We start from the raw sequence: 13,115 nt of genomic DNA on the forward strand, positions 1-13,115 counted from the left end.
CAAAGCTTTGCTACCTTTCAACTACGTTTTTGACTCCTTACTCAAATTTGATATTTTTTACGTCATAGAAATCAGTCTGGTTATGGAAGTACAAAAAAATCTATTTTCTGAACAGAGATTTTCAGGCATGCTATTATAATAGCCATTAGGGATGGGCATAATTGATCGACGATCGATTAATTGATCATAAAGAATTTCGTCGAGGACATTATTTTGTCTTCGACGAAATTCTGTTGCGTTCACTGCCAATACTGCGAAGCTATACGTCTCCATGAGCACATGAGTAGGAGGGCAGAATATCCGAGTTGCCTGAACGCAGCACAGTGACAATATTAGCAGCTGTAGGAAGCAGCCCGGAGCTACACTCTACACGCGCCGCTGGGAGCTAGATGGATCTGACGGTTCTCGACCTCTCAGTCCGGTTGTTGTCATGTCATCAATCCCGGAACCTCACCCAGACCCGGGTCTGTACGGGTTCCCTTCCCGTTGACTGAGGGTCCGTGTGCGGACATTCAGCCGAGCTCCGCAGCTAGCAGAGGCTAGCTCGAAAGCTAGCCTCTTCGCACCCGGACAGGGCCGGGTCTGGTGGAGGGGCTCCGGGAGTGAGGACGCGACAACCACCAGAGTAGGAGGTCGAGGGCCGCGGAGTCCAGCTAGCTCTCAGCGGCTAGCTGCTCTCTCAGCGGGGCTGAAGAGTACAGCAGCGCATATTTTCAAGTGTAACCATTGAACGGATCCCGTTTAACTGCCACAAGAGTTGTTCATCTTGTAATAAAGATCTCAATGAGGAAACACGCTGTGTTTTATCTATTTTCACTGCATTTTAACAGCCCATAAATAGTGAATTTTAATATAAAAATATTAATGATTAATCGAAAATTCGTCATTAACTCTCCCGACGATCGATGAAGACAATTTAATCGAATGCCCATCCCTAATAGCCATTACATTTTTACAGAAAAATAACTCTAATTTGCAACGTCAATGAGAAGTGCTACGACTCAGCCTGGAACGAGGCTTGAAACTCTTTATAGAGATTTTCTGAAATGTCAGGAAAATTAATGTGAAATCTATTTCCGCAGCCAGAGCCATTCTAAAAGTGGGCGGTCTCTGTAGCACTATATTGCTGGTTTTGCCCGTCCAGACTAAAACACAACCCCAGAGTTTTTCAAACTATAGCAGAGCCAGCAATGCTTCCTTAACTTCCACGTTTTAAAAGGGATCACAGGCTCTGGAGTAGCGTGGATGACAGACGTGAACGTAGCAGAAGTGATGCATTTAGAAACTAGAAGGCATCAGTGTGGATGTTGGCTTTGCCCGCAGTGTGTCAAGATGGACTTTGGCTGCTGCAGCTGTGGGCTGGCACCACTGCAGGTGTAGCTTGCTGTTGCAGCATGCCTGACACCACAGGGAAAGAGAGAGGATACTGCAGGAAGAAAAGGTAGGAGGCACTGAGACGCTATGGAAAGCTTGGAAACCCTCTTCTCCTCCCTCAGCCCTTTTCCCCTCTTACAGAACCTGGCCATTAGAGCTTTAAAGCCCCTTAAAAAACAACACTGGCATTTTAAAAAAACTGCATTCCAAACGTAGAGCATTCACATCTACCTGGTACTGAAGGGAACATTCTGTACAGCCTCTATAGTACCAAGCCGCTCTGCATTTCTCCATCTTCTCTGTGTGGCCCACTTCCCTCAGATGACCTGGGATAAAGCAACTAATCTAGCTGCTGTTGCCATGGGAGGAGCCTGCTCTGCTTCAGGCGAGTGACTGATTCTGAGGACATACAGAGTGATGGGATGGGGGAGGGGAGGCAGGCTGGCTGTATAGAGGCTATGCATGAGGGGCAGAGAGGGGGGGGGGGGGGGGAGAGCAAAGTGCTAAACCCAACATCCACTGCACAGAAAATCAGTTTCATGCCACAGGCTCAGTTTATTTTCCAGCAGTGGCATCATTGTTGTAGCCTTAACCCCCACAAATGAGATGAGAAAAAAATGTTTGCACTATTGTTGTGTTACAGTAGATAAATAAGCTCAAAGCTGAATAGAAAGTGACTTTATTTGTGCAAAGTTCACATCGTGCAGCCGCCTGATGTTGACAGACAAAGGATTGTTATCACTTATTTGTGGTGTCAAATAATTAAGTTGATACAACCATAGGGGTAGCAAAAACATATAAGCCGATATTTCCCCACAAATGACAACTATAATGTCTAGATTGAATACATTTTTTTCCAGTTCCAGTTTTTTGATGCAACAGAAATCAATACCATGTGGAGTGAGAGTGGAAATCAATATTCTTTTCTTGCTTTTTTCCAAAGTAAATATACATTTACAAGATGCGCAACAATGAACATAGAGGAATCTGTGCCTTTAACGTCCGGACTGTCACAATCAGTCAATCACATTACTGCCCCCCAGGTGAATATATATCCTGTACTGCTCAACGGGAAAACCCAGAGCAAAGTTCAGACAAGGACATTATAAATCTGTCCGCCTGAAGCCTTTAACTCACATGTTGATGCCCCGAGCAGGTTCAAATACTATATATAAGAACTATTGGAATTTGATAATTATCTGATACAGGAAATGTTAATTAACTCCTGAAGGAGTCAGTGAATGGCAGCGGTCCCCTGAAGTGTCGAGTTTGCATGACAGGCCTGCAGCGTTCAGATACACAACATCATGTCTTCTCCTGTAATGTTTACGGTGCCTGTGAAAGCTACTCAATCAAAATGAAGAATCGCTCTATCAAAAATCTTAATTACAAATACTGTGACAAACAATACATTTTAAGGGAGAGTACAGATTTTTCTTGGACGCTCCCAAACTCTTCCATATAAATGCGTTTACATTTTAAAACACTTACATTTACACCTGCCATCCACGCTCCTACCGAATTTTCAGAGAAATTCGGAAACGCCGCCGGCTCTGCTATTGTTTGAATCTGAGGTGCTGGGTTTTAGTCTTGATGGGCAGAAACAGAGGAGTTTGGATACGATGACTCGTTCGAACCCTGGATGGGTCTCACCAGGACCTCAACTACCATCGGTAAGGGCAGAGTGTTGCCAACACTTACTGTCAGTAACAGTTCCACCTTGTCGTTGGTCTATGAAAAGAAATCGCTCCTCCTAATTCTAACCGTTGTTGTTTCTCATCTATAGTATTTTTTGCAACTAAGCAACCATTTGCTGCATCTAGTTTATGTATATGACCATTGTGCATTAATAGTCATTTGAAGGATGAAAACAGCTTTTAAAAGTTGTATGCATAGTGTAGCTATGAGTCACATGCGTCTAATGCGGTATCCTTACAGGTGGATATGTACAGTATTTGATCGGGTTTGGCTGCATGCAGTGACTCGCACTGTGTGGGGAAGATTCGATCGTCCAATGACAGCTGAACCCATGGGATTCTGAAAAGGTTACATTAAGGAAAACTCTCAAAGTAACAAGAAACCAAAAAACAAGTTACATTCTACAGATTAGTCTGAATGCTTGACAGGTACGATTCTACACAGTCATGTCAGAGGCTCTGATTAATCTACGTGTTGCTGACTAAACCCTGGTGAGAAGAGTTCACCTGGTATGTTTGAGAGTTTTCCGTTCAGCAAACGCTGATGTAACTCTGCTGATTATACATTTGTGTTTTTGAGCAATGCGTTCCTAGAGACCCCAATAGCACAGCTAGATGGGTTTCAAGGATCCCCCCCGGCCAACCCCCACCCCACCCCCCCGCCCAAAATGCCCCATCTCTGAGAGTACACTATGTACCTTCACCATTTTGCAAGAGTTAAAGGGAAAAGCAGAAATGGATTCCTGGACCGCTTCAGGCAGGGGGACACAGAGAGCAGATTAGACAACTGCTCACGCCTTTAATGGGAAGAACAAACTGTCCATACTTATTCCCTTTATTTTGTAAACATTTATTGGGCAAATATAAGTTAACTCTCCTGTCACGACACTGAATAAACCTGTAACACTTCAGGTTCCATTAAGTCTTCAAACCAAAGACACTTATCTTTGAGTCTTCGGAAGCATAAAATAATGAGTATCACATAAATCAGATGCTGTCCAAAGACGGAATGTGACATAGATAAGGAGGCCCTGTGGTTAATAACCTGCCTGAGCAGTTGTCTGTGACCGACAGACAGACTCGCACACTGCTGGTCATATGGTTTAAGGGAAACCGAACGTCTGGCTCTCTTCCTTTCATCCAAATCTGGCCTCCCTTTCCCCTAAGTCCTCTTCTTTTACTCTGCTCTCGCCTGCGGGGGCCGTCATCTCCCTTGGCCCCCTGCCAACCCCACTACTTGTAACCGACAACACAAGGGGGAGAGGGGGGGGGGAATAAAGAGTGAAAAGAATCATTTAAAAAGAGGGCCGTGATTCAAAAAAAAAAAAAAAGCAGAAGCACAGCAGGAAACATTATCTGTTTCATCGCCAGGGAATTTGGAAAAACAACACGCCTCTCCCCACACACAGTAAATGTTGCACGCTGGAATTAGGAGTAATTAGAGACTCAGACTCTCACATGGAAGTCGAAGGGAGAAGGGGCACAATAACAGTGAGCTATGCGGAACATAGTGTTTACAATTTTCACTTTCATTTTGTCATGTTATGAGAAACTAAGAGAGGAGATTTGCACACATAATGTGACTCGTCAGAAAGGCGGCGTTTCCCCATGATTCACAGATTACCTGTAATCGTCTGAAAGCCACAATGCTGCTTATCCAAGCCACAAAGCACAAATGAAAAGAAAAAAGTTCACAGTAATAGTTGTTTGCAAATATTTCACAACCCAGCCACATCTGGTGGGTGACAGACAGACAGACAGACAGACAGACAGACAGACAGACAGACAGACAGACAGACAGACAGACAGACAGACAGACAGACAGACAGACAGACAGACAGACAGACAGACAGACAGACAGACAGACAGACAGACAGACAGACAGACAGACAGACAGACAGACAGACAGACAGACAGACAGACAGACAGACAGACAGACAGACAGACAGACAGACAGACAGACAGACAGACAGACAGACAGACAGACAGACAGACAGACAGACAGACAGACAGACAGACAGACAGACAGACAGACAGACAGACAGACAGAGACATACCCTTGTTACGACTGCAGCCAAATGGTAAAAACCTGACATTAATTAAAAAGGCTAAAAAGCAGTATTTAGAATCCTGTTTTAAAACTCAATCAATGAGATGGAGAAGAAAATCTTTTTTTTTTTACTCCATATTGACATAAACAAGGCACAGCAAGAGACGTATCTAACTGATTGAGTCAAGGCTAAATCTTACATGAAAAGGTGTTGCTTAAAAACAAAAATGTCCCTTTGATATTAAAAGCTTTTAAAATGTTTGGCTACATAAATCCTCTGAGGGTTCATATTAGTTAGCTAGCATAAATACACCTCAAAGACAAAAAAAGGTGACTGATGCGATGCGTCATAAATATCGATGATTATTTTTGGCAGTGCAGGATTGACGGCTGACGGCAGCGGTGGCAGTAAAGATGTTGGTGTTGTCTGATAACAGCTCCACCGCAGCGTTACATCCAGGTGATCGCGCTGACTCAACACAATCTACGTGCTGGCGGCCAGGTGACCAGATGGTTGCTGACACTGCAGTCAAACTTCTTGCATCAGGCGCAACCATGAAAGTGGCTGATCGCACTAATTATAAATTAGTCATTAGTTTGATATCCGTTCATTTTCTGCTTGAGGAGAGAAGGTAGGCACAATGTCAACTCAAAGATTTACGACAGGGACACTTGCTGTCAGCGCGGCCGCATCGGCAACATCCAACTGGACACAACTACACGAGTGGTTGAAGCTCTGAGAGGAAATGCAATGTTTAGATAATGGGAAATTAATGGGTGTATAACTCTAATCCAACCAGAATGGTACATACTACCAATAAGGCCCAACAGTCCAATTATGAAACCCCATTAAAATCCACTAGATCTGCAACAAATTGAACACTCATCAGTCTGATATATATCTTGATAAAGATCCATGAATTATTCTCTGAGAAATCAAGGAAAACAGAACAAATGTGTTGACAGAAGCTGTCTTTTATTTTACTGTTAACAATGTAACGTCTAATGAAACGAGCCCGGCTCTGACCCTGCTTCCCCGAGGAGATCATAAAGAAGCTTCGGCCACTCCTCCCTGTCCCCCGTCCCGTCCCCTTCCTGACCTGTAAGCCACATTTAGGAGGAGGAAGCTGCTGCGGCTCCTGCTTCATCATTAGCTTACTGTAAAGCCACTTAAGTTTCGAGGGGGAGAGAGAGAAAGGGGAAGACTGGAGAGGAGCTGCAGCCTTACAAGGAGCAGGGTGGGTTCAGGAGGATGATACAGCTCAATAAACTAACTAAATACTGAAAAATTTAATGGATCACAGCTGTGTGGTTAATACCTCTTCCCTGGGAGCTGAGGTGAGCTGAATTAGCTCTGTAGACAAATGTCACCCACATTAAACACAGGTTATTTCATAACAGCATCAAAAAAATTATAATAACAATAAAAGAACGCGCTGTGTCTCATTTAAACGAAGCCGTCTACCTGGAAGTGTCAGTGCCGAGGGTTCAGAGGTGAGGCACAGGAAGTGAGTGGAGACGACCCAGATGGCGCAGACACAATCCCTCCTTCCTCCTGCTGGCCTGACTCCCTGCCTGACTCCCTGCCTGACTCCCTCACTGACTCCCTCACTGACTCCCTCACTGACTCCCTTACTGACTCCCTCACTGACTCCCTTACTGACTCCCTCACTGACTCCCTTACTGACTCCCTCACTGACTCCCTCACTGACTCCCTCACTGACTCCCTCACTGACTCCCTCACTGACTCCCTCACTGACTCCCTCACTGACTCCCTGCCCGCCTGCTGCTGCAGGGACTGCTCTTTCAACATAGTGATCACCATTAGTTGGTAGGTTGATGGTTTCAATTCTTCCAAAACAGATCTTAGGCAACAATAGTTCTGGATCTTTGTAGCTTCGACTGCATTTGCTTTTGCTGTTAAATTAAAAAAGGGACAGAAATCTTGCACGTCTGAGGATATAAATGCAACAAAGTAAATAAATACCAAAATAATATCGTTACCACTATGAACACGTCTCCACTTCCTGAGTGATGAATAATTGATTGAGGTGCAATATCGAGAACCCGCCGATACACACGCTTTACCAAATGAGATTCTTAGAAGTAAATCATGATGTTACACCCAGTAAACAAAGCCTCAAAAAATAACGCTTAAACATACATCAATGTGATAACTACCTAAAAGGACAGTCACATTTGTTTGACGTGGACATTGACTTTTTTGGTTTGGTCAATGTCCCATCTGCTCTGGGGGGGGGGGGGGGGGGGGGGTTTATGACCTTTACTATAGCCAACCACCAGGAGGCAATCAAGATGATTAAGCTCCACTACTTGTCATCTTTCCATCAATGAGAATGACAAGGTAAAATCCTCATTAAATGTATCACTTAATAGAGTTCAGGGACTAAAATCACGATGAAGAGATGATGACATGGAGAAAATAACTTTTCTTAAATACTTAAAAGAATTGAATGTGGCCACACAGAAGGGGCTTCACCTGTCAAACACAAGTTTATAATGTGATAAAGTCTCCGGGTGACTCTCCTCCAACTGATCTCAGAGAGACCATAACACTACTGTCTTTTACGATAGACGTTCAACAGCATGTGTTCACATGTGTTACATTAACAATCATTTCGCAAGATGCATGAAAAAAAATTTAAACTACAATCTTTGCTTCCTATAATTTAGTAACCAACCTAGGTGGAATTTAGTTTTTTTTTTTTCAGGGGCAGTTATCTTCTGGGAAAGTCTGTCGAAAATAACTGCTGGTGGAACTCTGAAGTGGTTGGGTTGTGCTGTTTGTGGGGGTTAGACACAGGTGATCATTTTATTAGGAGCCAAAATTACACTGCCAGATAAATTAAACAGAAATAATCACTAGGTCACTGGGTCATGTTCAAAGCAGCAGCGGCAATGAACTCAGCAAACGGCACCACAAGGCAGAGCAATAAAAAACATGACCCAGCTGACCAAAAACACTTAACAACATTGCCTATAAAAAGGTATTCAATTACTAACAAATACCAGGTTTCACCATGAAATGCCCATTATAGTACCTAATGTATGATGGTAGCATTGGGACCAAAACAAATAACCAACTACAATGGGACTCAGTAGAGCGCACACCTCCACCAAGGCCCAACAGTCCACTTCAATTCAAGGAAAACAAACCAATGGACAGGGGTGAAAACAGGACCTCTTGGAGGAGGTAACAAGGACCTGCACATGGTCGACTGACAGACGAATGCCTAAAATGACTTGCATAGCTAGCTGTCAACAGTTGTGACTTGGCAGATCTAGTAATATATCCACAGTCGTGTGTATTTAACATCACTTCAGATAAAACCACTCACTGACAGTGTGCCGGAGGTCTTCTTCAACAAGCCACTCCCTCTCTGTAGAGAACAGTCCTGCATGCTGGCTCACAACAACTCAGCAGTTTATTTATAACATCCCACAGAGAGTATACTCATGAGAATATCTCCTCATGCAGGCTGCACACACCTGTCCTGGAATACACAACTACTGCGCAGTGTGACCTCCCAGCTGGGTCCACACATGACGTTGCAACACCTCAGAAGGAGCTCGGGCTGACGCGGCGTTCCTGGCCAACATTGGATTTCTCTTCTCTCTTTACAGGCCCATGCTGTCGTTTGTTTGGTCTGAGCAGAAACACAAATCATGGGGGGAAAAAGGAAGGGGGAAACATTTGCAAGGTTGTGGGACAGAAAAAGAAGTGAGTCCATTCACAGAGTGGTGAAAGTACTGTATCATGAAAGCTGATGGGTTGGAGGAGGGGGGGGAGGCACACAGAGAGGAGAAGGGGAAAGTGGGGGAGAAAGCCTCAGTTTTCTCAGCTGGGCCAGCAGTGGGATGAGGTGAGCTATGGGGGGATGGAAGGAAATGAGGGAGGGCCAAAGCCGGCTGAGTGACCTGGGCCTTTGTTGGCAGATGGTGGGAAGCGCCACCTTGGCCTCTCACTCTGAATGTTAAGCAGTGCTGCCATTGTCTGGCAAGTGCAGCAGCAGACGCATGCGCTGGGCGTTTCTCTGGCAACCAGGAACAGAAACAAACTGCGTCCCCCCCCTCTGGTGCACTGCACACACACACACACATGCACGCCTCCCTCACAACCCCTGTGCATCTCAAGTCGACATCCTCCAATGGGAATCCCCATACACCCGAAGCCGCAGCCAGACAGAGTCAGATTCTCCCACACTCCCGACCTCTGAGGTCTGGGCAGAGTGAGAGGTCAGACAAGTGGTGACACTCAGACGGCCTGTTTTCATACAGAAATGAAAATCAAATATTGTCTAGTCAACTGTTGAGGTAAATATAACCGAGTGCATCAGGGTGATTCCCAGGACAAAACAGACTAGTTTAAAATGTTCATACATATTCAATCATTTGATGCAAGGATAATTTATTCTCCTGTTAACTCCCCACCTACTGAACAGATGATATAATGCGCGTATAAATCACACTTAATTATACTGAAAGACATTCCACATACAATATAATCCACTGAAATATCTCTGCAAAGCAGAAACACCAGATATGCCACATAACTCAAACTACCCTTCAACACATAACGCCAAAATCAACACCAATAATGATTAATTTCATAGAATGAGGATTAATTGCAGGGTCACTTTGCTGGATTGAATTAAAAAGGTACATTCGACAGGTGTAACCGTTATTGCGTGGTTTGTCGGCTCCACCCGGTGCGTGCGGCAGGAGATATTATATGAACCCAACAGAGAATCAGGTATTCGGGATTGAATTTAACAGACTTCATAATATCATCCAGATTCTGTCAAACTACGATAGAAAAGTCAGGCGAAATCCTGTCTATTAATGGCATTTAAAAGCTATAGTGACTAAAATGGCATTCAAAGAGCATTTAACTCCGATAAAGCCCAACAGCCCCCAACATATAAATTTACCTGATCAGGATTTTGATCAATCCCATTTGTATGCTGGACTTTTTTCCCATCAAGATCACCAATGTTAAAGAGAATGAAAATAAAATTCCTGGATATGCACCAATACATAAAAGGGACTCTTACCTTTGTTGCATTTTTACACTTTTTGTGGATAAGGTTAAATTGGTATTAATAAGGTAATGACACTCTAAAATGCAAGACAGACCCACCAGGAGTTAAAACAAACAATTATTTCACTCTCGTAATATTTAGTGAAAACTTCAACCAATAATAATTCTTCGGACCGAAGGACCTTATTGGCCGACAGACCTGTCTGTTTGCTGCATGGACATGCAGGTTTTCCGTCTGCTTCTTGTGGCGCATTCGGGCCCGTCATCATATGTGAATGTAAATGTATATAACTTACCGGTGCCTCTGAATCCGAATCCATTGCTTTGGTAAACAAAAACTCAAGTGCGTGCGCGGAGGCAGTAGGTTGTAAATAAAGTTTCTTCAAAAAAACACCGCGGATGGGAACGAGGGGGTAGGGCATTGGAGGAAGGCGGGATGATTTGAATGTGCTGTAATTCTCAAATGCAACAAAGGTAAGAGTCCCTTTAATGGGTTATTCCTTGGTTCAAGCCCCACCCCCTCCACAAAATGTCATGTATATTGGTTGAGTAGTTTCTGCATATTCCTGCTAACTAACAAACAAATGGAGAAAATGGCAGAGGTAGAGATATCCTTAGAAATGAACTTACTACTGTGCACTATAGATGTGATGGCTGTGCGCTACAGGTGCAACATGGTCGGACCGATCACTTAAGTTAATTGTTTTAATTAAGCAAGATTGTTCACAGCACATTTCTCCTCCTTACAAACAGAAATATGAATTTACCATCAGCATTAGCATCAATGCCTTTAGCGAGACATTCGTCTGGTAAATGCAGAGGAGGCTGTCATGCTCTCAACTGGTAGGAACTTTCTTTAGATCACAGATTAAGCAAATTCAAAAACAGGCTGAAGGAGTCAGCCGAGGAGAAGGCACAACAAATACAGAGAGCATTATCTCCCGTGTTGTTTGATTTGGCTTTCATACGCCCCCGTGGTCCACACCTGCAGCTCGCCCGCCTGCACACACGTCTTCGGGACTGTGATCATGTGTGACAGGAAATCAGGTTGAGACATCACACACACACACACACACACACACACACACACACCCAAATAAGCTAAGCCAGCGTGGAAGCTGTCAGACACACATCTCTGTGCCACTGACAGACAGGAGACGTGGATCTAATCCTCTCCTTCACGCTGCTGCCACCATGCTGTAAATAAAACAGGAGCTGAGGTGACATAACCAGTGACTTCATTCCACCCAAAGTGGGCTAGAGAGAGAGAGAGAGAGAGAGAGAGAGAGAGAGAGAGAGAGAGAGAGAGAGAGAGAGAGAGAGAGAGAGAGAGAGTCCATCTCTGAGTCAACTGGAAAGGTGAATGGAGATTCCAGTGGAGGCAGTGGCAGCACGAAGCTCTGGGAATAAACGCTGATGTAGTCATTCACTGCATGTATGTGTGTGTTTGATGTGTGTGTTTGCTGTGTGTGTGTAAGTGTGTGTGTGTAGGGGGGGGATAAAACACAGTTATGATGCATCAGAAGGCATTTTTAACACGTTTATGAACAGATGATGGTTTCCTGCACGTTTCATACTAAAGCAAACGTAGCTGCAGCTCATTAACCCAGCCTGGTGCTTTCTATCGGCTCCTCTACGTGAAGCTATGCGGGCCAGAGGGACTGACAGGCCCGTCAAGGTGCACCGGGAACACCCCCCTATCCCTCCATCGAGCTAGTGCTGTGTGAAATGGGCGATTCCCACTACAAACTGGGCCTTGTACTGGCGACCATTAGCCCCCATTAGCAAGGGCCAGGTCGTACCCATGCTAGGGACTGGGAGCAGCGGTGGGGACACTTGCTAGCCGCACGGATGCTAGCACCGGAGAGGCTAATGCACCTAGCTAGCCCCCAGCGGTAAGTGAACAAAGCCGGCAGCCGGTGTGGAGCCACCTAGCTTCCCGGGGATGGAGCCACCACCCTGGGTAAATGCTGTTTTCATGCCGGTGCTCCAGGGGCCACTCGCGGTTAATCACAGATAATACCACCGGGGGGGGCGGAGAAGTGCAGCGACAGCTACCGACAGCCGGGCTGACATTTCCCGTTAGCTTTGACAACCCGGCTCGGTAAGCTAATGCTAGCACAGTTAGCTAGCTAATTGTCCCCTCCCCTCCCCTTCCTTCCTTCCCAGCTGCCCCCCGACCGAAACCAGCATCATCCCCCGCATCCAGCTCCGATCCCCCCCGCTAATAAAAAACAAAAGTGGTGGATACTCACATGGGGGGAAATGTTTGAAAGCACCAGCCACGGCCGGGTGAAGGGGTACTGAGGCGGCGGCAGGGCGCCGGGCTGCGGGGCTCCTCCCGGGGCTCCCGGCGGCAGGGCCACGGAGGTCAGGGTGGTCCGCAGCTGGCTCGCCGGAGAGGGGCCACCTCCTCCGGGTCCGCTCCCTGCGACAGCGGCTTGTTTCGGGACCACTTTCGGTGGCAAACTCATTGCAAAAAAAAAAAGATGAAACAAATAAAAACAATAGCTGAATAAATACGGTGAGGAGGAGCGGCGGCGGCGGCTAGCCTGCAGGCATGGGGCAAGCTGCGTGGAAGAGGCCGCGGATCCCTTCACCGGAGCGGGGCAGCGAAGCTCGGGTAGCGGCGCTCACAGGTCGGCTTGCTCATGGGCACTCGCTGCTCGGGTCAGCGGTGCTGCTCATGGGGACGCGGGGAGGGTTCGCCTCCCGTCGTCCGTCCGGAACCTCCGCGGATCCGGCTCGGTTCGTGTCTCTCTCGGCTCGGGGCTGGGGGGGGAGATCTACCTTCTCTTCTCCTCGGGTCTGTTCTCCATCGTTTTCCTTCTCGCACAGATGAGAGACTTCGCCAACATGGCGTTGCGTTGCGGCCGCTTCCAGCAGTCCGGGCAGGACAGGACGACTCGGGAATCCTCGGCCAGCTCCGGAG

General features: G+C 46.0%; 1 protein-coding gene across 1 annotated transcript in view; it reads right to left on the reverse strand.

Annotated features, from left to right (window-relative positions):
- The window catches only part of eif4g3a (eukaryotic translation initiation factor 4 gamma, 3a), a 46,292-nt gene extending 33,225 nt beyond the window's left edge, over positions 1-13,067 (reverse strand). The window contains 1 exon segment of the mRNA XM_061069426.1: positions 12,439-13,067. Coding sequence (XP_060925409.1) covers positions 12,439-12,657 — 219 coding nt within the window. The 5' untranslated portion in view covers positions 12,658-13,067.
- Between the last annotated feature and the right edge of the window lie 48 nt (positions 13,068-13,115).

Source organism: Limanda limanda, chromosome 4 (genome assembly GCF_963576545.1).
Source record: "Limanda limanda chromosome 4, fLimLim1.1, whole genome shotgun sequence".
Classification (NCBI taxonomy): domain Eukaryota; kingdom Metazoa; phylum Chordata; class Actinopteri; order Pleuronectiformes; family Pleuronectidae; genus Limanda; species Limanda limanda.